The sequence below is a fragment of the Zeugodacus cucurbitae genome, chromosome 2, assembly GCF_028554725.1.
Source record: "Zeugodacus cucurbitae isolate PBARC_wt_2022May chromosome 2, idZeuCucr1.2, whole genome shotgun sequence".
Lineage (NCBI taxonomy): Eukaryota > Metazoa > Arthropoda > Insecta > Diptera > Tephritidae > Zeugodacus > Zeugodacus cucurbitae.
The window spans coordinates 8,397,307-8,424,771 of record NC_071667.1 but is presented as its reverse complement, the minus strand read 5'-3'; the positions used below and the strand labels follow the sequence as shown (position 1 = coordinate 8,424,771).

Here is a 27,465-nt window from a genome sequence, read left to right as displayed (position 1 = left end):
CATCCAGCCTCCTATAGGCATCAACAGTGGTATTCGTTCAAATTTTGTTGAGTGTTCTGGAAGTTAGTTTCTAGCAAAGAAAGAAATCAAGATGACACCGCAACTACCCTATGTTTTCATAGGGTTGACTATTACGGCCATTGCTTCTCTGGTGATCGGCTTCATCGTCATGGCGACGGCGCCCGGAGAGCAACAAGTTGCAAGCAGTTATAACTATTCCCGTCTGCCAAGATCAGTTAAAGCGCAAAAATATACGCTACATGTGAGCACACATCTAGAGAACCCCGAGAACTTGACATTTGTTGGTGAAGTCGAAATGCATTTGATTGCACTGGAGGACATAAGCAACATTACGCTGCACGCGCTCAATCTTACCATAAATAGTAAAGAGATTATTCTGCGCAATTTTATTGCCAGAAGAAGCAGAAGCAGAAGAATTGCGTGCGCTCCAAGGAGGTGAACAGCTACCACGATTACTATGTAATGCATTTGTGCGAACCACTGCGTCAGGGTGAGGAGTACATACTCAACATACCGTTCTCAAGTATTTTGAATTTGAACTTGCGTGGCTACTATCGCAGTTCATATGTGGATCGGGCGAGCAATCAGACAAAGTGCGTAGAAATATCCGCCAAGCGTTTTACTTTTCATACAACATTAATGGATATGTGATACTAATGAATAGTGTTTCATACTTACAGATGGCTTGCCGTTACACAATTCGAACCGGCATCGGCGCGTCTGGCATTCCCCTGTTTTGATGAGCCCGATTACAAAGCGAAATTCGTTGTTATACTCGGACATCACAATAAGTACACGGCTTTGAGCAACATGCCGCTTAAGGAGACACGTCCCATGTAAGTTGCGCTCTTCGTAACTCAGAAATTTCATTTACTTTATTTGTTTTTACCACCATCAGGGCGGATAAAAAAGATTGGGTTTGGAGCGAATTCGAAGAGTCTTTGCCCATGTCGACATACCTGGTTGCCTATACTGTCAACGACTTCGCCTATGTCAGCTCTCAAACCAGTCTGAAGAATAAGGTACAATTCCGGACTTGGGCACACCCTGCCGCTATCGCTCAGTGTAACTATGCCGCCGATGTGGGACCGAAGGTGTTGCAATACTACGAAGATATCTTCAATATAAAATTTAAGCTGGATAAAATCGATGAGATTGCTATACCAGATTTTAGCGCCGGCGCCATGGAGAACTGGGGTCTTGTCACATATCGCGAAATGCATTACTCTATGCGGAAAATGTATCTTCTTTGGAAAATAAACAACGACTCGCTTCAGTCATTGCACATGAATTGGCCCATCAATGGTTTGGCAATTTGGTTACCATGAAATGGTGGCAAGATCTGTAGTTGAATGAAGGTTTCGCCAGTTATTTAGCTAGTTTGGGTATTGAACACATCTATCCGGAATGGCGTGGTTTGGAAAAGGAGTCAGTCGATAATACCTTGGCTATTTTCAAGCTTGACGCGCTCAAGAGCAGTCATCCAATTTCCCAAGAGATCTCACATACCAACAGAATATCTAAAGTCTTTGACATAATCTCATACAATAAGGGTTCTACCGTACTGCGCATGATGCATCACTTCCTCGGCGATGACGCATTCCAATGCGGAACAAGATGATCTTTGGTTTGCATTCACCGATGCAGCACACAAATTCCGCACTCTTCCCAAAGCTTTCGACATCAAGACCATTATGGATTCGTGGACTTTGCAAACCGGTTATCCAATTATTACTATCACACGCGATTACGATGGTAAGTTGGCCAAAGTCACACAGGTACGTTATCTATTCGACACGTCCGCTTCGCGTGATGCCGAGCGTAGTTGCTGGCGGGTGCCTTTAAGTTTTACTACACAAACCGAGATTGACTTTGCTGCCACTACCCCGAAAAAATTGGTTGCAATGCAATGAAATGAACGAGCCGATAATTCAAAACCTTAGAGATATGCCTGAGGCGAATGAGTGGATCATTTTCAATGTGCAAATGTCCGGATTATATAAAGTGAAATATGACAAACGCAATTGGAATATGTTGATTGACACTTTGACCAGTGATGATTACCGGAAGGTGCATGTAATCAATCGTGCGTACCTCATCGACGACGCTTTGACATTGGCTTGGACCGGTGATCAGGATTACGATATCGCAATTCGACTGATTGAGTATTTGGTACGCGAACGTGAGTACATACCATGGAAAGCAGCCTTGGATAATCTGCGTGACGTGAACAGAATTTTGCGTCAGACTCCAGAGTACGAGTACTTCAAGGTAAGCAAATTATGGTAGAAAATTTTATTTTTCGAAAATGTAAAATATTATCCGAAATTTTGGAATGCTGCCTTGAATAATTAACTCAAATTGAAAATTGGAAATACATGTCCCGCAGCATTTCTTCAATGTAAGTAGTTAAATTCAATATGTCTTACATTCCTAGAAGAAACTGTAACTCACAGAATACAAGTTTTTGAAGATTGTCAACAGAATCCATTAAATCTTTTAGGAACAACTTCACTGTACTTGACATTTTATGTAGTATTTTACGAGTAATTTGAATCTTTCTTCAAACTCTTCTATCCACATTTCAGAAATATATGCGCAAGATACTTTCTCCCATTTACCTCTACCTCGGTGGTTTAAACGTGACTGATGAAATGAATATCGCACCACATACCATACTCCACAAAGAACTCATTGCTAGTTGGGCCTGTCGCTTCGAGGTCGAAGATTGTATACCAAGTGCACAACAATACTTCAAGCAATGGCGTGCCGTGGAGAATCCCGACGAATACAATCCCGTACCGAAGGATCTCCGTTCAGTCATCTACTGTACATCCATACGACATGGCAACGAACATGATTGGCAATTCCTCTGGGCGCGCTACAAGAACTCAAATGTGGCCGCCGAAAAGCGTACCATAATCTCAGCTTTGGGCTGCTCACGTGAAATTTGGATTTTGCAACGTTACTTGGAATGTGCATTCGATAGCGAAAAACATATACGCAGACAGGATTCAACCTTCGCTTTTGGCGCTGTGGCTCATGGAGAAGTTGGCTTCCACTTAGCGCGTGATTATCTAATTACCAATATCGATTTCTTGCATGAGTAGTAAGTATTTGATTCTGGTTATAATTGTGTGTTGTTCTGACTGTATTTTTCTCATACTACTATTATCGTTGCAGCTTCGAATCGAATACCTTTGTACTGAGTAAATTCCTCTCGGCCATCGCCAGCTAAATGAACAATCAGCGTGAGTACAAGAGGATGCGCGTATTCTGTGAAAAGAACAAACAACTTCTGCAAAAGATCGAACAGGGTGTAAAGCAGGCTTTGGAAACCATCAAAATTAATGTGCAATGGAAGGAAAGCAACTACAATGAAATCTCCCGTCGTTTGTGACGAATAAAATGTAAAGGCGTTTAATAAACTATTATTTACTATTTTTAATAGTAATTGTTTTTTAATAACAATAATAATAATGTTATCTTTTTCAAATAATTATTTTTCTTTTTTCAAATTATTTTTTTTTTATCTCTACGACTTCACCAACTGAAATGTAAGAAAAAATTATAAATAAAAAATTAATGTTTCTATCAATATTTATTTGTTGGAAGAGTACGCTCATATAATAATCTAATGCGATTACGAATAGTGCCGTAGCTACATATGTACGCATGTTCACAACTATAATAGAAAACCATAATCGGTATATACTGCTTCAATTTAAGACGCGATTAACTTATATAAAAGACGATAGGAAAAAACCGTATCAGCAAAAGATTACCTTTCCCATATTGAAATATCAGACACTATTGAAATAGAAAGTTTTTTTATTAAAAAAAAATATTTGAAATGCGCGCCATTTGACAGGGGTCCCACTGGTTTGTATTTATAATGTTTGTCGCGGTGGCTTTCAGCGCTTAATCAGCTTATAATAATAGCTTTCTTTCACGCCAAAGGCACTCACACACCTTATCCTCCAATTTGCTTAGTGCTATATGCAGTTAGCTAAAATAAAAACTTATCCAATACGAGTGGATACGGAATCTCGCATAAACATTTATGAATATCAGGTCTGTGTTGATTTTAACAACTCTGTAATGTAATGATAAATGAAAGTGACCTGGCTTCACTTGGTGTTTCCAGTTAGCGCCAAAACGAGCGCAAAAAAAAAAAAACGAGTGGCGCGCTCTGGTGAATTCGGCTATAATCGCTTAAAGCGGTTCCTACGCCAAATATATTATATATATATATAATGCAATGCATGCCTCCACACTTTCTAAATTCAAATTGTATATGTCAGTCTATACTATTTTTTATTTTATATAGAATTTCGACTACTTCGCGTTGGGACTCTGAAATATAGTTTGAATTGTTTCCTTAGGTACTCGATCAACAGATATATTCACTTCGTTTGTAGAGTTTGCTAATCTGAGGGAGGAACTTGCCTGGTTCTACTATAAAAGAGAAACATACATATATTATTCTTTGAAAACTGTAGCTACCAGTCACGGTACTTAGGAAGTATTCGAAGAATTCCACGTATAACTACTTTTTACTACTTCAGCAACAACTGAGACTATAATGAGGGTCGATTAATACTTCCTATCATCAAAACAAACAGTTAGCGCATTCGCGTCTTGGCTTCCACGCCACTGTTAGCAGTCATAACTTTGAAGTTGTAGATAATTTCATATTTCTTGGAACCAGCACGAATAACACCAATAACGTCAGCCTTGAAATCAAACGCAGAAACACCTTTGCCATTAGGTGCTAGTTTGGACTCAGTAGGCAATTGAAAAGTAAAGTACTCTCCCGACGAACAAAAACCAAACTATACAAGTCCCTCATCATTCCCGTCCTGCTTTATGGTGCAGAAGCGTGGACGATGTCAACATCAGATGAGACGACACTAGGAGTTTTCGAGAGAAAAGTTTTGCGCACGATATATGGTCCTCTGAACATTGGCAACGGCGAATACCGCAGACGATGGCCCTATGAGCTGTACGAGTTATACGACGACATTGACAAAGTTCAGCGAATAAAAAGACAGCGGCTACCCTGGCTAGGTGATTGACGAAAACACTCCAGCTTGGAATGTGTTCGATGCAGTACCCGCCGGTGGAATCGGAGGAACAGAAAGGCCTCCACTCCGTTGAAACGATCAGGTGGAGAGCGACCTGGTTTAACTAGGGATTTACAACTTGGGCTGAATTGCGATGGTTCCTACGCCAATTACATATGTACATACAATCCTTCCATTGCATTTACATATCGCAAAAATTTAACCTTTGGTGAATACTATACATACATACATACGTATATTTAAGTTGGGTGATATTCACATTTTTCATTGAAATTAAGAATTCTCTTGATCCACGAATTTATGATCACCTATCAATAATGACAAACCGCGTCTATAAGGGGTGCGCATATCAAGCGTATAAGCATTATGTCATTGAGGGTATAACGAAATAGAATTACGTGAAATTCTTCAATTCCTTTCTGTGCGTCGAACTCCAGCTAAGCGCAATTTATTGTCTACGCAAAAATTATCAGCCGCTGGCATATACTACCGGTGACTAAGTACTTTAAGCCTTTCTACCACTGGTAACAATGCGACGTTGGAGCCTTAACAGCTGGTCGCTCACAACGAACGACAAACGAGTGGAATATAACAACAAAATAGCATGTTTTATGTCGACGCTATGACAACTGTTGCTTTCATTAAAGGAACGAGGTTTACAAGATGTTGCTACAGCACTATTCTTAGCGCGTATCTATGTAGGTATGTGTATGCGGCTAAGTGGTAAGCTGCTCACGCGCGCAACCGCACAGCGGCACATTACCACGAGACGCAGCGTGTAACATGTTGTATTTCGATTCATTTATTTGCATTTAATTTCATTTGTATTTATGTGCCTCTGATTGTCTGGATATATGTAAGTGTGTGTGTGTGTGTGTGAGTTTGTGCGTGCATGGCTAGATTTCTCGCCAGCAAAAGAGTGTGTTGACTGACGCCTAGCGAAGCGTCCGTAACCGGCAACAACTAGCGTTGCGCATACGAAGACGCGGTCCGGCCATTCGCCAACAGCCGAGTCAACGACAGTGCCAAGCGCTCGTGCATACATGATGCCCCATCGCTGGCCAGTTTGCTTATAAGTGGCCGGTGCGCTGATGAGAACGCTTCAGATAGACAGTACCTGTGCGCGGTGCTGGTTGTGGTTAAGTTAATGTGTGGCGCTAAGAAATAGTAGCAGGGCTTAAATAAACGCAGCGTTAAAGGCGGTGCGCGCACGCGACTTATTACAAAAACACACACATACACGAACATACTTGCTTTGTGTGAAAATTCGTGTATTTCCTTAATTGTGCATTTAAATTAGAAAAAAAAGAAATACTTTTCGGTCAACGATTTGTGATTAAGTAAGTGTAAACAAATGGAAAACCGGAAAATTTGGGATTTTTTCTTTGTTATATTTTTTTTGCTGTTGGGTGTTACAGTTGTAGACATTGAGTATCAATTAAAATGTAATCGACATAATTTAATTAATTGAAATGTGAAAGTACGCGCCAAAAAGTGCAGTGAACGCAATAAATTTGAAATTTAAGAAAACAATGAAAAACAACCATTTTGAACTCCAATAACGAAAACAGGAAGTCAAAAATCAAATCGAAGTAAAATTAACATTACAGACAAATTAGCACGCCAGTCACGGAAAATCAGACTGAATTAATTGAAATTAAATCAATTAAGAGTTGAAAATTAATTTATTCACGTTTCTTATTAATCAAAAGGGAAATAATTCAAAACAATGCCGACGCACAAACTTGTATTCCCTTTCCTAACTTTTATGAACATCGCTATTATGTATGGCGACCATTGCGAGTAGAGCCAAATAACAAAATATGTCTCTAAGTAGTATAAACTCTCTTTTATATTACCAAACCCGTTTGGTATACCGAAAATTAAATAAAATTAATGCACCGAAAATGTTGTGCTTTCTAACGTTTGATAATTTTTTTTCCAGAAAGCAATATTATACTCCAAAATACTAAAAAAATAAATTACATCCTCGTCAGTAGTATGGCCGAGCTTCTACAACTAGAACATTTTCTGTTAAGTGAGAGTATAAACAATTTTTCAAAAAATGTCTCTTGGATTTTGATATTGTCTTTGGATTTACAAAAAGTTCTAAAACTTTAACCTAACAAGCCGTTATAAAATAATATTGAGATGATCCTAAACGGTGTATAGCCGTCGATAGTTCACTAATTCACCACACAGCCAAAGTACCAATGGTTTATAATGAGAAATAGAAGTAACGTCTTCGACTGTTATTCAAAAACCAATGACAAATATAATAGTGCTAGACATTATTCAAATAAAACGAGTCTTCTAGCTCAATTTTAGACCGATAATGCAAGTTGATTTTAGCCAGGTAAATTGTTTTCCTTGCACAACTTCGCTTACATGGTTTCTTAGGGGCTAATTTTTGACCATCGTTTTGTCAAAATGTAATGCATTCTTAAAGTACAATAACTGATTAAATTAAGTTCACAAATTTAAAAAAAAAAATCTTACCTCAGACACAATCTAACTGTTATATAAATATTTATTATGCTAAAATTAGAATATTTATTTTTAAGCGAGGCATTAAGGTTCAAATGGCGATAACCTTAGATAGTGATCACGCCGTGAATGTGTTCCTTAAATTAAACGTTATTTATAACTTTTCTATACACCTATTTTTTAAACTATTAATTATATGAAAAAAATGTGAGCCAACTTTCCCGGCCCTGATATAACTGGGTCCCCGCAATTAATTTACCCCTTACGGCTATCTTGCAATTTTCATTAATCGATAATAAATTACCAATACATACATACATACATATGTATGTCTCTAATGCACTCCGTTGCTCATATGCAAATTATTGCAATGACATTGTTGCAGTCTAACGTAAATACAACTAAATAACTGTATGAGTATGAAAATTTTGAACTCAGCTGCCTTGGTTTCCTCCTTCTCCTCCACTTATAGTACCAACTTGTATATGCCTTTGCACATCAATTATGAGTAGTGGTCGCTTGCAGTTAGTTATACCGTTACCTAAGACAACTGATGCCGGTAAATAGTAGTACATACATACATATAGTATATAAATGTGTGTCCATTTCCTCCTTTTCCCCTACAATACTCTCTTCACACTATCACGCTGTTCGTCTCTTTAATTAGGTTGTGTGAGCGCAAATTTTAAATTCGATTTCGATTGTCTCCAATCAATTGCGGTCAAACGGCGCTGAGCGACTAAATAAAAACAACAACAACAAAAAATGCAACACTATTTCAAGGCATTTACTAGTATACTAGTATAGTTAGTAGTATCAGCAGCAAAATAAAGGCTAGAATAGGCTGGTTTTTTGCGTTAGTTTTACGATTTTTTTTCGCACATTTTCTCTTTGAGTTTGCTAGCTACTGCATACACTTGGAAAAATATGTAGTAATAATTTAATATTATATATTTTTTCATATCAAGAGAATGGTAATGGAATGGATACAACTATGTCTAATTTGCAATGAATATAAATACATACATATATATGTACAGTGAAACTTCTCTAACTCGAATCACTATAATCCACAAAAACACTTCGAGTTATAGAATTTTCATTAAAACGTACAATTTTTCAAAAAGTGTTAAAATATAGATTTTTACACAGTTTTATTTATTTACTTCGCATAAAGTTTTTGTGAATTGTGAAAGTAATTTTGAATGTTGCAGTTTACTTTTGTTTGGCTCTTGACGTCTATATCCCATGCCTTTGTTATATGATTTATGCAATCCATAAGTGTAATATCATATTTTTTGTTCGCCTCCTTACGATATAGAGAGGCTCCTTTAAAATTTTGCCTCGATAGTACAATTTTAAATTTTTATACTCTCGCAACAAAAGTTACTAAAGAGAGTATTATAGTTTTGTTCACATAACGGTTGTTTGTAACACCCAAAACTAAACGAGTTAGATATAGGGTTATATATACCAAAGTGATCAGGATGAAGAGTGGAGTTCAAATCCGAATGTCTGTCTGTCCGTCCGTCCGTCCGTCCGTCTGTGCAAGCTGTAACTTGAGTAAAAATTCAGATATCTTGATGAAACTTGGCACATGAACAAAATCGGACCACTGCCACGCCCACAAAATGGCGAAAACCGAAAACACATAAAGTGCCATAACTAAGCCAAAAATAAAGCTATGGAAATATAATTTGGTATGACGGATCGCACTATGAAGGGGCATATTTGGATGTAATTTTTTTGGGGAAGTGGGCGTGGCCCCTCCCCCTACTAAGTTTTTTGTACATATCTCGCAAACCAATAGAGCTATATAAAACAAACTTTCTGCAGTCGTTTTTTTAGCCATTTCCTAATACAGTCCAAAACTGAAAGAAATCGGATCATAACCACGCCCACCTCCCATACAAAAGTTAGGTTGAAAATTACTAAAAGTGGGTTAACTCACTAACGAAAAACGTCAGAAACACTAAATTTCACATAAGAAATGGCAGATGAAAGCTGCACTCAGATTTTTTTACAAAATGGAAAATGGGCGTGGCGTCGCCCACTTATGGGTCAAAAACCTTATCTCAGGAACTACTCGACCGATTTCAATGAAACTTGGTTTGTAATAGTTTCCTTACATCTCAATGATATATTGTGAAAATAATCGCTTCACAACCACGCCTACTTCCTATACACCAGAACTTTGAAGACGATCTGAATCGTTTACTTTACAATATATGTATAAAGTAAGCACTAGTGAAGATATCAGTGCAGAACTTTGCACAAATACTATGTTAATAGTGTGGCAGCCCCATTCTAAAAATCGCCGAAATCGGACCATAGGTTTTTAAGGTCCCATATATCGAACACGAGGACCTCGGTGCTTCTAACCTAATATTATGGTTTCCAACTTTCAATGGACTTTATACAATATATATGACGAATATGTGGGTCAAATTGTGTATTATATAATATAAATAAAGTTAAATAAATAAATTGCGAGAGTATAAAATGTTCGGTTATACCCGAACTTAGCCCTTCCTTACTTGTTTATTATGACCTTGTCGAAAAGTTCGATTTATAGAAAGAAATTTTTATGAAAATTGACATCTAGTGCCCATTCAAAAGTTCGAGTTAAGGAAGTTCCACTGTATAATATATATATATATATATATATATTATATACAAATTTTCATATATAATCTTATAACAATATATGTATATGTAGATATATCATGATATATTTAATGATTTGAAATACTGTGATCTTGTATGTAGTAATCGAGAAGAATCGCAGGAATTTTCATCTTGGATTAACCGTTAAGAAATTCAACTATATGATAGTAACGATTTTTTCAGTGTACGTGTAGTCTAGTTACTTTTAATAATATTCTTTTTTGCCTATTAATGTTTAATAAACATACATATGTAACTTCATGCATGCGTACTTTGGAATATTTGTTGGATGTTCTTGAATTGTGTTACATATTCGCACACTTACTATGAAGTTATTCGATTTGCTAGTTTTCGCCAATTGCAAGGGTCTATGAACGACCTTGAAATGTGAAAATATAGTTGACAATTTGGTGTACATGTTCACAGCTTTGCATGCTGTTTTTAAGAAGATATTGAGTTGATTTCAGACAGTTACATATATGATTTTATATAAATTATAAACTTATCTTGCAAAGGTATTTTTATTGAAAATCAAGTTCACCTACTGGCATAAACATCCAATGGCAGATGTATGTAATTATTGAGATTAGTTCTCAGAAAGTATACAACTTGATTGGGAACTACAAAGCGGCGAACTGGCTGCTGTTTAGCACAGTATACATTCATATGTACATGTGTACATATACATATGTATATATATGTATTTCAGTTTGTGTTTTTAGAGATAAAAATTAAATTATTTTATGCGGTTTTGTTCTAAATCAGCAACCCACTTATATACTATTATACATTGTTTACTCATAAACACAAACGCGTAAACATATGTACATACATACATTCAATTTCAATTTTGCAACCAGTCGCTAATTGAAACTAAACAGTTAATCGGAAGAGAACAAGATGCAGCCAAAATAGAAAGCTACCGATTTATTTATGGCCCAAACAACTATTTTTATTTTTTTATTTGTTTTTTAATTTCGTTCTTAAAAGTTATTTCGCTTTATTTAGTGTCGCACTTGTTGTATTATTTTCTTTTCGTTTACCCGTTTACTGCAGTTTCATTAGCGTTTTCGTGTTTTGTTTACGTGTATTGGCTTTAAACAATTTCTTGTTTAGCTTTGGAATAAAACACACAAATTTGTATGCGCGACCAGACGCGTTAAAGCTTCATTGAACGCGGACGAAAAAGAAGAGAAAAAATTTAAAAATTAACAAAAAAACGATCTTCAAAGAAATAAAAAAGTTTAAAAAAATATTGAAAAATCCATTAAATCACCATAAACAATTAGAACAGCTCTATTTAGCCTAATTCGAAATGTGTGAGTTTATAAAAACAAAAACATTAATACACACGCTTGTGACTGCAATTGGAAAATAAATATTTTTTTTATTTTGTACATATGTATGTATGTAATTGTATAAAGAAAAAAATCAATGAGCCAAAAACGTTTAAAGTTTGTTAAACAGCTGGCGCAGGAGTAGAGAGCGTATACGGTTTCATTGGCCCAGACCTCGATGCGTGACTTACATTTAAATGGTATTCTCAAGTTGAACTAACTAGCTACTCAGCCCGCTACCTGACTATTGTTTATTTATTTAATTTATTTATATTTTTTGATTCCATACAGGTGTTTTAAATCGAGTGACTTAAAATGCGGCTTAATTTGTATATTTATAAAAGAAATGAAACAGACATGTACATTAGGGTGGAACATATTTTTGAAATCACTTGTGCAACTTATTCTACTGCAAACTAGAAAACACAAAAAGTTATTAATTTACCTCAAAATTTACCACTTTCATTTTTATACTCTCGCAACAAAGTTGCTAAGATAGTATTATAGTTTTGTTCACATGACGGTTGTTTGTAACACCCAAAACTTAACGAGTTAGATTTAGGGTTATATATACCAAAGTGATCAGGGTGAAGAGTGGAGTTCAAATCCGAATGTCTGTCTGTCCGTTCGTCCGTCCGTCTGTGCAAGCTGTAACTTGAGTAAAAATTAGGATATCTTGATTAAACTTAGCACACTTATTTCTTGACACCAACTTCCCATATAACTCACTTTTGAATTCCATCTGATTCCTTCACTTTATAAGATATACATTAGGAACCAATGAAGATAGCGAAATAAAAGTTTACATATGTAAATACTGTATATGATCTGTGGCATCACTTGTGAAAAAATTGTCGAAATCGGACTATTACTTTTCAAGGCCCCGGATATCGAATTTGAAGAACTCAGCGCCTTATGGTAATTTTTCACCGAAAATATCGGTAAATCTGTCAGATATCTTAATTTAGTTCAGAGGAAATCTTTTGCTTCTAATAGTATGTCTCTGTATCAGAAATGGTTAAAAACGGGTCATAACTTCCCCGAGCTCTCATATAGCTAATTATAGGATTTTCAAAATCCTATAGCTTATAAATCGGCTAATATATGAAATTTCTTAGCTAAAATAAAGGAGCATATAATCTTAGATATAATATTAAATGAATTTAATCGGCTCAGGAATTACCATATATGATTATTTTCGTTTTTCTATTGGACTTTATACCGAATGTATTGGTCAAATTGTGTGTTATCTTAATAAAAATATAGCAATAAATTGCCAGAGTATAAAATGTTCGGTTGCACTCGAACTTGCCTTTCCTTACTTGTTATTATTATTTTATTAAGGCTAAGTACCTTAAAAGGTTGCTGAAAGCATATATCGCTCATTTACTTGAATAGTGTCACAACTCAAAAATCGTGTTTTTTGAGTTGAGTATGCAGAAAACGACACATTTGACTTATGACGGCGAAATTGAATTATTTTTTCACAAATAACGACATAATTCAACATGGCTCACGTTCATGTCCAAGAAAAAGCATTAGTACACTCTATTTGGTCCATTTATGCTCAACATTGGATTGAATATATTACACGCCACTAGATTTGTTATTAAAGTTATGGAATTTTTCCACATTTGCTAAATAAGAGACAATTGAAAACTTTAAATCGCTCTCCTGAAAAATCGACTTTTTTGAGTTGTGACACTATTCAAGTAAATGAGCGATATGTAATATTTTTTTAATTTTGTGTAATTCTTGTAAAGGTTATTCATTATAAAAATTATATATTATATGTAAAATTCCCATCAATTGTACCTCCACCTTAATGAATTAAAAATACTTACATAAATACATACATATATATAATTATCTACGATACAGCCTGCCGTCATTTACATGACTATCATGTATCAACATCTTTCCAATTTCTTTTGAAAAAGATCACGGTAGACATTAGGAATCTGCTGAGTAATACAAATAAGCAAATATACATACCTATAGAGTTTGATAGCATCAGAGACCATTAGGTCACACACAATTTACACCTTCATAAATAATTTTGGTCGAGCTTCTTTTTTTTTGATTTACCTAACATCCAGCCACTTCTCGATCAAATTTCGTTAAATTTAAATATACAAAACATATTGATTAAATTCTTGAATTATCTTATAGAAAATCATAATCATAGCAAGATATTTATGAATTCACTAGCTGACCCGATAAACTTCGTTCTGCCCAAAATAGATTTTTTTTTCATTTCAAAAATTACACCGGTATTGGTTTTAGTAGAATATGAACGATTTTTCCTAATTTCATTGTGTATACTTTAAATACCACCTTTTTTGGCCTTGACAAATTCCCAATATTGAAAAACAGGGACCGTAACTCTTATGACTTTTATCAAAAAAATCAAAAAATAAGAGTTATTTTTGATTTTTATATATTTAGATCAAAAATAAAAATACTGTTGAAATAACCGTTCATATCTCAGTAAGTGGTTGTCATAGTTTTGGCGAATCATCATTCGATATGCGTAAAACTTCATTGAACTGACTTTTTTATTTGTCTCGACACCTAAAAGCTTAAATTATCTATATGAAGTAGCAAACAAATTTTTTTTTACTAACCATTCACCGGATTTATCATCTTATATCCTATGTGATATCCGTCTTCTCCACGGCAGAACATGAGCGGATATTGCATTGCGTCGTAAGACCGATGTGTCTCACTTATCCGTTTTAGTGCGTTTTGATTTCTACGTTTGATAACAATATTACGCGACTGCAAATTTTCTCCAACAACAACAACTGATATTTCGCCAACTGTAGGTGCATTATATTGTCTTTCATGTGTCCCTGTTGGTCTTTTGTCCGCTTGTATGATTATACTATGATCATCTGTTGGCATACGTTCCAACGAAATCGTAAACAGTTTAATGAGGCCATTGTGTTCGTGTAACATTTGCTGCAATTGTTCGATTATTTCTCTTTTCGTTGTATTGAAGATACCACAACGCCGATTTACTTCATCATGTGAATCTCCCAGAAAGTAAATTTGGAGATATTTGTGTTCTTGATCTGGATGCGGCAACAGCGAGATGAAAAATTTGCCCGTTCAATGTTCAGAAGAGAAAGATTGTTGTCGTAACAAATATCTAATAGGAAATGATCATTCATTTGCATAAATTTCATATAAGGTTTTACGGACCAATAACTTACTTCTGAAAACTCCAAAAATAAATGAATTAAACTAAGGAAGCAGATCAATTGAATGATAAATTCCAATGTACATAAATCGGTATTCGCCAACATGCTAAATCACTTTCACTAAATAACTCACTTTTTAAAAGAAAATATATCAATATATCAGTAAAGCAAGGCGCATTTTATTGCCCACTAAATTTTGCGTGTTCGATTGCAAAGCAGAATTGACGTTTAATTTAATTTGTGTTTGTTTAAAACTGCCATTTCCATAAACCAAAAATAGCACGTAACACAACCAAAATTACGATATAACCGCTACTGTCACCGATAAATAAACAAAAATAGCAAGAAACAACCAAAATGTCGTGCTAGGTGTAAAATGAGATAAATATATGGTGGATTAACAACCAAAATAATTAAAGATTGTATGGGAGGTACCACGCCCCCTTTTTCGATAACGCCAAGTTTTATGGGTGAGAATGGTGTTGTTTCCTATATCTATACCAATTTTCATGTTTCTACCTTAAACACTTTTGAAGATATTCACCTTGAAAAATTCAGTTTGTATGGGAGGTGCCACGCCCCCTTTTCCGATTACCCCTTCTTTTATGTGTAAGAAGGCTTTCGATACCATATAGGTCTATACCAATTTTAAGGTGAGAGTGGTGTTGTTATCCTGTAGCTCTGTGCCAATTTTCATGTTCCTACCTTAAGCACTTTTGAAGATATTCGACTTGAAAAATTCAATTTGTATGGGAGGTGCCACGCCCCCTTAATATTTTGTTCCGATTTTAAGACATGACCTGCGCGAAGTAATAACAAACAAATCCCCCAAATTTCATTTGGTTCAGCCGTTTTCGAGTTTTAGCGTTACAACTATACACCATTTCATTTTTATATATATAGAAGATATCATAGGCAGGATATACTTGGTTAAATCTCTTTTAGTAACAAATCAAGAATTCTTCTCATTTTTTACACCATTTTTTTTTGTGTTTTTCTGCTTTTATCCTTTTTATATATGCCATTCGTTTTGATATACCCTCAGTTGGAGCATTCTAAGTTAATCCAGTAGCATTTTGAACAACAGCTACGTACATATGTACATATACCCACTGTACATATATATTAAAATATGTATATGCCACCTCGAAATACAAATTTATTGCCGCTATTAGTTAAAAGCTTTGCAACTCGCAAATTAGTTTCTATTAAGGCAATTTGACAAGTTTACTGCGAAAAATTCGATAAATCAATTTGTTTGTAGTTATTTACAATTTTTCAGAGTTTTTAATGCGAATGAAATATATGTTTAGAGCAATTTTTTTAATATGCTGTCCACTTATACTAGTACATATGTACATACATATAATTAATTTTGGCTAGTTAAAAATAATAAGATAATTACATAAATATATGTAAACAAAAAAAACTTGTGTGTAAATATTAATTAATTATTTCGCTATGTTCGCACTCCCCATTCATTCTCCACTATTTTTAAATTGAAAATTTGTAAATAAATGTGTAATAAATAATCGCTTTCTCTTCTCATCATCAAATTTACAACCAATAATAAATTTAAATACATATATACATAAACATGTGTTTATAACATCATATGTAAATATTTAGACATTGCTTTGAACGCTCTCTCTCTCTCTCTCTTGTTGATTTAGACAACTTCTAAGTTTTGCCGTTAATTAAGACATGAAAATTCATGAGTTTTAAAATTTATTTGGCACTAAAGTTAGAATTCATTACGGAATTAGTGTATATTTATATGTACATATATGTATACGTATATATATATATATATGCATTATGAAAATATATATTAAACATGATAAATTTTAATGTTAATAAAAAAACAAATATATTTGTAAGGCCTTTAGTTTATTTTATCGAAATTGTGTAAACGACCTGTTCTAATTTTTATACTTTCGCAACATGTTGCACAGAGTATTATAGTTTTGTTCAAATAACGGTTGTTTGTGTCACCAAAAAATAAAAGAGCTGGATATGGGGTTATATATACATATATAAATCATCAGGATGACGAGTGGATTTGAAATCCGTCTGTCCGTCTGTCCGTGCAAGCGATAACTTGAGTAAAAATTAAGATATCGTAATGAAACTTGGAACACATATTCCTTGACCACGCCCACAAAATGGCGGAAACCGAAAATCTATACAGTGTCATAACTAAGCCATAAATAAAGATATGAAAATAAAATTTGGAACATAGGATCGCATTAGGGAGGGGCACATTTGGATGTAATTCTTTTTGAAAAGTGGGCGTGACCCCGCCCCCAAATAGGTTTTTTGTATGTATATAACTCGCAAATCAATAAAGCTATATACCAAACTTTATGCAGTCGTTTCTTTTAGCCATTTCCTTATAATAATAATAATAACCACGCCCACCTCCCATACGAAAGTTAGGTTGAAAATTACTAAAAGTGGGTTAATTCACTAACGAAAAACGTCAGATACACTAAATTTTACAGAAGAAATTGCAGCAAGAAGCTTCACTCGTATTTTTTTACAAAATGAAAAATGGGCGTGGCATCGTCCACTTATGGGTAAAAAACCATATCTCAGGAACTACTTCACAGATTTCAATGAAAATCGTTATATAATATTTTCTTGACAACCTGAAAACACGGTTAAAAAATGAGCGAAATCGGTTCTCAACCACGACTACTTTCCTTATAACTCAATTTTGAATTCCATCTGATTCCTTCACTTTATAATATATACATTAGGAACCAATGAAGATAGCGAAATAAAACTTTTTACACAAATAGTGCATATCATCTCTGGCTTCACTTGTGAGAAATTTGTCGAAAACGGACTATAACTTTTCAAGGCTCCAGATATCGAACATGTTGAACTCAGGGCCTAAGGTTAAATTTTAACCGAAAATATCTCAGATAGTTTAATGTAATTCAGAGGAAATTGATTTCTTCCAATAGTGTGTCTCTGTTCCAAAAATTATTAAAATCGGGTCATAACATCTCCTTGCTCCGATATACATAATTATAGATTTTTCAAAAATATCACCATATACCTAATTATAGGTTTTTCAAAAATTCGTTGGGCTTTATTCCGCGAGAGTATAAAATGTTCAGTTACACCCGAACTTAGCCTTTCCTTATTTGTTTTTTAATTAAAAATCACCAAATATATTTCACACGCTGTGGATTACCATTATAATAACTTTTTTGTTAAGACCTCCTCAGAAACACTTCTCGATCACTATCAATATTCCTTGTTACCTTTTCACATATTTTTGATGTTATAGTAGCGGTAGAAAGCATGCATCAAATAGTTTTGAGGAATGCGGGCAAGTTGACAGTCCTTGAGCAGATAAAAATACGGGAGAACCTATCGATATAACACGATTATCTAAGCCAATCTTGTATCTCTCATGAGAACTACTTGCCTGTTGTAACGAAAGTTTAATTCTGAAATATTCATCCATGCTAAGCTAGAGAAATAATTAGCATTTTCATGATTGATCATTAGACTGTTGTGAATGCAGTTCCATAAATCCGAATAACTCCGTATCGTGCGTCAAAAACCCAAGTTTCAAAATTACCCACTGAAATCTTTCGAGATTTCCAACAAATGTATGCTGGGTTCAGTTACGTCAAAAGTCAAATGAAACTCATTGCTTCTCAAAATACATATAAAAATATATATTCTATATATTTCGTAAAAACTGTGAAAGAAATTTGTTTAGTAAAAAAATATTATATGTACATTTATATTCCAGCGAAGAAACAATTCAAGATGACATCGCAATTACGTTACGTTTGCGCGGCCTTGACTTTCATGGCTATTGCCTCTCTGGTGCTCGCCTTCACCGACACAGACCCCGTTGAATTTGAGGCGGCGCGACCAGCAGTTCAACAAGCTGCTAGCAGTTACAATTATTTCCGTCTACCGAGATCCGTTAAACCGCAAAAATATACGCTACATGTGATCACACATCTAGAGAATCCGGAAAACTTGACATTTGTCGGTGAGGTCGCCATGCATTTGATTGCACTGGAGGACACAAGCAACATTACGCTGCACGCACTCAATCTTACCATAAATAGTAATGAGATTATTCTACGCAATCTCATTGCCAAGGAGAGCGAACAGAAGAATTGCGTGCGCTCCACGGAGGTGAACAGCTACCACGATTACTATGTAATGCATTTGTGCGAACCGCTGCGCCAGGGTGAGGAGTACATTCTCACCATACCGTTCTCAAGTATTTTGAATTTGAACTTGCGTGGCTACTATCGCAGTTCTTATGTGGATCGGGCGAGCAATCAAACAAAGTACGTAGAAATATCCGCCAAGCTTTTCACTTTTCATAAAACTTGAATGGATATGTGATACTAATGAATAGTGTTTCATACTTTCAGATGGCTTGCCGTTACACAATTCGAACCGGCATCGGCGCGTCTGGCATTCCCTTGTTTTGATGAGCCCGATTACAAAGCGAAATTCGTTGTTATACTCGGACATCACAATAAGTACACGGCTTTGAGCAACATGCCGCTTAAGGAGACACGTCCCATGTAAGTTGCGCTCTTCGTAACTCAGAAATTTCATTTACTTTATTTGTTTTCACCACGATCAGGGCGGATAAAAAAGATTGGGTTTGGAGCGAATTCGAAGAGTCTGTGCCCATGTCGACATACCTGGTCGCCTATACTGTCAACGACTTCGCCTATGTCAACTCTCAAACCAGTCTGAAGAATAAGGTACAATTCCGGACATGGGCACGTCCCGACGCCATCGCTCAGTGTAACTATGCTGCTGATGTGGGACCGAAGGTGTTACAGTACTACGAAGATATATTCAATATAAAATTTCCGCTGGATAAAATCGATGAGATTGCTATACCTGATTTTAGCGCCGGCGCCATGGAGAACTGGGGTCTTGTCACATATCGCGAAACTGCATTACTCTATGCGGAAAATGTATCTTCTTTGGAAAATAAACAACGAGTCGCTTCAGTCATTGCACATGAATTGGCCCATCAATGGTTTGGCAATTTGGTTACCATGAAATGGTGGCAAGATCTGTGGTTGAATGAAGGTTTCGCCACTTATGTAGCTAGTTTGGGTGTTGAACACATTAATCCGGAATGGCGTGGTTTGGAAAAGGAGTCAGTCGATAATACCTTGGCTATATTCAAGCTTGACGCACTCAAGAGCAGTCATCCAATTTCTCAAGAGATCACACATACCAACAAAATATCTGAAATCTTTGACTCAATCTCGTACAAGAAGGGTTCCACCGTTCTGCGCATGATGCATCACTTCCTCGGCGATGACGCATTCCGTGCCGGTCTACATTATTATCTCAAGAAACACGCTTACGCCAATGCGGAACAAGATGATCTTTGGTTTGCACTCACCGATGCAGCACACAAATTCCGCACTCTTCCCAAAGCTTACGACATCAAGACCATTATGGATTCGTGGACTTTGCAAACCGGTTATCCAATTATTACTATCACACGCGATTACGATCGTAAGTTGGCCAAAGTCACACAGGTACGTTATCTACTCGACACGTCCGCTTCGCGTGATGCCGAGCGTAGTTGCTGGTGGGTGCCTTTAAGTTTTACTACACAAACCGAGATTGACTTTGCTGCCACTACCCCGAAAAATTGGTTGCAATGCAATGAAATGAACGAGCCGATAACTCAAACCCTTAGGGATATGCCTGAGGCGAATGAGTGGATCATTTTCAATGTGCAAATGTCCGGATTATATAAAGTGAAATATGACGAACGCAATTGGAATATGTTGATTGACACTTTGACCAGCGATGATTATCGGAAGGTGCATGTAATTAACCGCGCGCACCTCATCGACGACGCTTTGACATTGGCTTGGACCGGTGATCAGGATTACGACATCGCAATGCGACTGATTGAGTATTTGGTACGCGAACGTGAGTACATACCATGGAAAGCAGCCTTGGATAATCTGCGTGACGTGAACAGAATTTTGCGTCAGACTCCAGAGTACGAGTACTTCAAGGTAAGCAAATTATGGTAGAAAATTTTATCTTTCGAAAATGTAAAATATTATCTGAAATTTTGGAATGCTGCCTTGAATAATTAACTCAAATTGAAAATTGGAAATACATGTCCCGCAGCATTTCTTCAATGTAAGTAGTTAAATTCAATATGTCTTACATTCCTAGAAGAAACTGTAACTCACAGAATACAAGTTTTTGAAGATTGTCAACAGAATCCATTAAATCTTTTAGGAACAACTTCACTGTACTTGACATTTTATGTAGTATTTTACGAGTAATTTGAATCTTTCTTCAAACTCTTCTATCCACATTTCAGAAATATATGCGCAAGATACTTTCTCCCATTTACCTCTACCTCGGTGGTTTAAACGTGACTGATGAAATGAATATCGCACCACATACCATACTCCACAAAGAACTCATTGCTAGTTGGGCCTGTCGCTTCGAGGTCGAAGATTGTATACCAAGTGCACAACAATACTTCAAGCAATGGCGTGCCGTGGAGAATCCCGACGAATACAATCCCGTACCGAAGGATCTCCGTTCAGTCATCTACTGTACATCCATACGTCATGGCAACGAACATGATTGGCAATTCCTCTGGGCGCGCTACAAGAACTCAAATGTGGCCGCCGAAAAGCGTACCATAATCTCAGCTTTGGGCTGCTCACGTGAAATTTGGATTTTGCAACGTTACTTGGAATGGGCATTCGATAGCGAAAAACATATACGCAGACAGGATTCAACCTTCGCTTTTGGCGCTGTGGCTCATGGAGAAGTTGGCTTCCACTTAGCGCGTGATTATCTAATTACCAATATCGATTTCTTGCATAAGTAGTAAGTATTTGATTTTGGTTATAATTGTGTGTTGTTCTGAATGTATGTTTCTCATACTACTTTTATCGTTACAGCTTCGAACCAAATGGCTCTGAACTGCGTCGTCTCCTTTCGCCCATCGCCAGCCAAATGAGCAGTCAGCGTGAGTACGAGAAGATGCGTGTATTCTGCGAAGAGAACAAACAACTTCTGCAAAAGATCGAACAGGGTGTCCAACAGGCTTTGGAGACGATCAAAATCAATGCGCAATGGAAGGAACGCAACTACAATGAAATCTCCCGTCGTCTGCGTAGTCGTCTAGTGACGGATGAATTTTAAAGGGCGCAATTCGCGAGTTCGTCTTAAAACGTAGTAATAAATATTATGTATTAGTTTGTGCTCCCCCGGGAAACTTTTATGGCATTATTATTTTATATACAACAATACAATGGATTCATATATTTTATTTAAGAATATCACCAGCTCATGATGTTTGCAGACAGCGTAATGTATTGGAAAATATTTAAGTGAATATAATTTTATATATTTCCAAAAATAAAAATCAATAAAAAGTAATGAATTAACAAAAATATATATTTACGATCTCTTGGCCTGAAGTTATCACCAATATGTAAAAAGCGGTAAAGTTAGGGTTTTGTAGCAACATTCAATATAATGTTGACCCGATTTTTGTGAATGAAATCGTGAACTTGCTGGAACTTTAAAACGGTGAACCTGGGAGGGAAATACTCAGACTTCTATACCTCAAAGACCTTTGATAACATCTACAAAAGGAATATGCTAGCCGATGAGGTTTATAAAAGAAAGTATAATATAAGACTTTGCTTTGCTGAGTTTGGTGGTCCTTTAAAGTCAGAAAAATTGTATGTGTATGTGATTGGCGTTGCAACCGTTTAGCCGGTTATAGCCGAATCGACGATAGTGCGCCACCTGTCTCTCTCCTTCGCAGTTCGGCGCCAGTTGGAGATCCCAAGTGTAACCAGGTCGCTCTCCACCTGGTCCCTCCAACGGAGTGGAGGCCTTCCCCTTCCTCGGCTTCCTCCGGCGGGTACTGCATCGAACACTTTCAGGGCTGGAGTGTTTTCGTCCATTCGGACAACATGACCTAGCCAGCGTAGCCGCTGTCTTTTTATTCGCTGAACTATGTCAATGTCGTCGTATAACTCGTACAGCTCATCGTTCCATCGTCTGCGGTATTCGCCGTTGCCAATGTTCTGAGGACCATAAATCTTGCGCAAAATTTTCCTCTCGAAAACTCCTAGTGTCGTCTCATCTGATGTTGACATCGTCCAAGCTTCTGCACCGTAAAGCAGGACGGGAATGATAAGCGACTTGTAGAGCTTGATTTTGGTTCGTCGAGAGAGGTCAGAAAAATTAAATAAGAGAAATATCGGTCGGTGATTATATTCCTATTTTTGGTAGGGAAATCGAGCAATTAAACCAAAAAGCACTTGGATACTGCAGACTACTCTCTACTGAGTTTCAACGTGGCCGAACGTCGGTTTTTTATGACCCACACTGATCACAAAAGCCACAATCTCAATTAGTATACCGTCGATTGAACGTCCTACATTGCAGACCTCCAGAAAACGTATTTTTTATACGGATTAAAGATATTAAAGCATCGTTGATTCTGAGCCGTTTCTTTGGATTGCGCATGCTTTTTTAGTACATAATTTGCTTTAAGGTTGCCTTTAAAAATTCCCAAATGATATTCTGTTAATAATAATTACATTTTTATTTCACTTTTTTGCTCTCTTACTCTCATCGTTTTACTCTCAGTACAATATTTCATTAGAATTAATAATCATAATCAATTAATTACATACTTCTTCATGCTTCATAATAATAATATTATTTAATCAATAATAATAATTGTTATCAATATATATTATATATATATATATGTATATATATTTATGTAAGTATGTATCTATAATGGTACTCACATAACTATGTATGTATATACAACATATGGGTGTATTTATGTATTTATTGTGTGTCACTTTCTCGTCTATTAACATTTAACACTTTTTTTTGGATACCCTTTCACTTGCATTTTAACTCTTCCTTAGCGCTGAAGTATACATGTATGTATGTATATATTAATTACTCTCAAAGTTTTCTTCGTTACGGATAAAGCTTTTGGGCCTTTTGCCTTTATAAATTACAAAACATTCTACTTTCTTGCTGAATTCTCATACATGTACATATGTATGTTGTAGCTGCACACATTAGCACTAGCAACTTAAATGTAAGTCTTAGACGCCTGTAAGTATGCAATATATTGCTTACAGCTTAAATGAGTGTGTATGCAGCTGCTTCTGGCGCACAAATGAAGCAGTCAAATCAATCAACTCAACCATCACACAATCAGTTAAGCAATAACAGCAAATAATAATTACATATATTTAAGCATAATTTAATGTTAATTATTTAATTTAAACTTAATTATTTAACACTTTCTATGCAGCCTTCCATTTCTTTCATATTACAAATATTATGTATGTATGTATGTATGTGTATTTTTTTTGTTGTATATAATTTAATATAATTGGTTGGTTGCTTTTTTATTTTATTTGTTGTTGTTGTTTCATTTTAGGCCTTCTTAATAAATCACTTCAACTATATGTTTAAGTTTATTTCATTATTTCTTTTTAGTTTTTTGTTTTTGTTATTATATATTTTTCTCATTTCATGTGTTATTTTTTTTGCATTATATTTTACATATTTTCTTACGTGTTTTTTTTTTTTTGTATCTGTATTTTACATAAATTATATTATTGGCAATTTTGGAAATTGATTTTTTTGTTTGCCTTCAGCATTGACTTGGTCTAATAAATATTCTTAAATATTTCAGCGTTCACTTGTAATGCTTTGCTTAATTACAATTTCTAATAACAGAGCTTAGCTTTTTTTTTACTATTACTTAGTATCTCATATGTATGTATGTATTTAATATTTCTTTTTTGTATGTTATATGTAACAAGATTTTTTCTGAGGTTATGGTAGCTAACTTAAAAAAATGTGTTTCTTATTCGATGTACTGCTTTCCCATTTGCATTTTGATAATTTTGCGAGTATGCTTTTCAGCGAAATATTTATATTTCATTTTTTTTACTAAGCGATAACAGAGAAAATTTTAAAAAAATATAACAGAAAAGACTAAAAAAATTTAATTTATTTTTTTTTTGTATATATTTAAAGACATGAAAGCGTTTAAAAAAAATTAAAATATTTTTTTATTTGAAAATTTTTACATTTGTTTAAAAAAAAACACAATATTTTTTATTTTTGAATTAGTTTTCTTTTAACAAATTCAAAAGAAATTAAATTCAAAGCTAAAAAATAAAGTATTTTTCTAAAGACGCGTATTTAAGAGTTTTCCAAAATTTGTTTTTAGAGAAATTTTTAAATATTAAAACAATAAACAACAAACAAACATATTTTAATTGTGGCAGCTTAAAAGTATGCATAAAAATTAAAAAAAAAATACCGTAATTTTAATAAAGTTCAAGCACATTGAGAGTTTAAATAAACATTAATTTGTTTAATTAATTAATTTAAATATTAAAAAATATTTTATTCTTCTTTCAAAACTTCTCACTCAATCCTCAGCTTAAACCGTTCGTTTAGTGCCTTTGTCCTCAATATTTAGTGCAACAAATTTAAAGCATACAAATGTATGAAAATATGTATGAAAGTCTATATATCTGTGTATATTTAATATACTATTTCGCATTGCGTAACATTTGCATATATATATATATGTTTGGATATATATAATAGTGTGTGTATGTATGTATTTGATAGAAGTTCAATTTCCATGTTTCATAATAATTTCTATTAGTTGCATTTGTTGTGTTTAGCTATTAAATGTTTTAACTTTTTTTTGTTGTTTTTTTACATTTCGTTTTGAAATCTCTAATTTCACTAGATTTTTCTAAGTTTTTATTTAGCATTTACATATAACATTGTTGCTTGCGCCTGTAAATATGCAATGCTATTTTTTGTTATTAATTTAAATATAATTTTTTTTTGTATATAATTTAATGGAAAACAAATATTGTATATTTGGTAGTTATGGTTGCCGTTTAGTTTTGCTTTACAAATTTAAGTTGCCATGTATGTGTGTGTGTGTGCATGTGCATAGGCTTTGTAAGTTTCTGGAGCTATGTATTTACTTAGAGTATCTATTATAGGCCTTGTCAGTGTTTTATGGATGCTTATAACATTTGTAGAATTGATCGAACTTTGTTGTTGTTATAACAATTTCATTTAGTTTTTATATGCATATTTACAATACCGCATGTATAAATGCTTGTCAGCTGTAAACTTGAATTTTTGTTTTTTGGTTCTTGGAATATATTTTTATAAAATTTATTACAGTTTTTTTTCAGATCAGCATTTAAATTCGTAGTATATTTGAAAGAAAGAAAAGTTTGGTTAGTTAAAATTCCATCATCACCGTTGAATTTGTAAATATATAAATAAAAAAATATTTGAAATTAAATTTGGATTTAATTTTTAAACTACAAAAAAAAAATAATTAAAATAAATTATTTATGATAAAAATAATTAAAATAAATTATTTATAATAAAAATATTATCTGAAATTTTTTTCAATATTTTTTTTTTGAAATTTTTATTTTCTAAAATAATTTTATAATTATTATTCATTATTTATTTAATATTTTTATAACATATTTTTTATGATTTTGGGTTTCCAAAAATTTTTTAGTAACATGTTTTTGTAAATATTTCCATATTACTTCTTTATTTTTATAAATAGCAATGTTTTATAAACACTTCAAATTATATTCTGTCGTATACATACATAATTAAATATGATTTTAAGTAAATTTTTTTTTTTTAATCTAGGAATGCAGACATGAATACAACTAAAAAATTGCTGAAACATTTCTATTTCATTGCACAAAAAATAAGAAAAAGAAGTTAAGAATTATTGAAAAAATGCTTAAAAATAATAGTTTTAGAAGAAATAAAAAAAAATTCCAAAAATATGTAAAAATTAAAAAAATATGAAAATAATAAATATAATAATAAAATAAAAAGAAAAATATTTAAATTTTTTTCTTAATATTTAATAAAAGTTCTAAAAATTAAAATATTAAATACATATGTACTGAAAAAATAATAGAATTATAGATTTTGTAAATATGTAAAAAAATTTGAAAAATTAAAAAAAAAAATATTAAAAAAAAAATACAAGCATAATTAAAAAAAATTTAAACATACTCATGAAATCAATTTGTTTGGAAAATTATTGCTGGTACCCCTAAAAGTAGGCTAAGTATAAATCTTAGCTTAATTAACACAAAATGTTATAATTTTTACTTTAAAAAGATTCAATACTGTTTTATTTTGTAATTTTTTAATGGCAGTAAACAAATTTGGGTTATACCACGGGAGTGAATGTAAAGTAATTAGCAGTTTATAATAACGAAACAAATTTGGAAGAATGCTGATAACAATTTTGATGATTTGTTAAAGTGAATAAAACAAAACTTACTTAAAAAAATACACTGTCATCTACTTGACAACTTTGAAGAACTGCGCAAACTGCTACAAAATTACTATTAAGAATCCAATACAATATATCAATCTTGTATAATGTCTTCTAGAAGCATTGCATAAAAACAAGAAAACATTATAATAAAGAAAACATTTCAAGTTGAAAATAAATCATAAAGAAAACTAGTAATGATAAAAAATAAAATGCTTACTTACTAAATTTGCGACTAAAAACAA

General features: G+C 34.1%; 1 protein-coding gene, 1 long non-coding RNA gene and 1 pseudogene across 3 annotated transcripts; 2 read left to right on the top strand and 1 right to left on the bottom strand.

Moving 5' to 3' along the window:
* Positions 1–76: 76 nt before the first annotated feature.
* LOC105210236 (aminopeptidase Ey-like) lies at positions 77–3,131 on the top strand (annotated as a pseudogene).
* A 3,067-nt stretch (positions 3,132–6,198) lies between these two features.
* LOC105210129 (aminopeptidase Ey) lies at positions 6,199–22,266 on the top strand. 2 transcript variants are annotated; one of them, XM_011180904.3, is made up of 6 exons: positions 6,199–6,448; positions 18,581–19,136; positions 19,224–19,379; positions 19,442–20,855; positions 21,173–21,693; positions 21,768–22,266. In XM_011180904.3, the coding sequence occupies exons 2-6, from the start codon at positions 18,598–18,600 to the stop codon at positions 22,009–22,011; spliced, it is 2,874 nt and encodes a 957-aa protein (XP_011179206.2). In that variant the 5' UTR covers positions 6,199–6,448; positions 18,581–18,597; the 3' UTR covers positions 22,012–22,266. The 2 variants fall into 2 exon arrangements, with proteins under 2 accessions (XP_011179206.2, XP_054084287.1); XM_054228312.1 differs by lacking the exon at positions 6,199–6,448 and adding an exon at positions 11,763–11,799.
* Positions 11,767–15,094, bottom strand: LOC128920579 (uncharacterized). Its single transcript, XR_008470662.1, has 3 exons — positions 14,818–15,094; positions 14,227–14,753; positions 11,767–14,173 (listed from the first exon to the last, which is right to left on the bottom strand). It is a non-coding gene; the product is annotated as an uncharacterized LOC128920579 (long non-coding RNA).
* Positions 22,267–27,465: the final 5,199 nt, after the last annotated feature.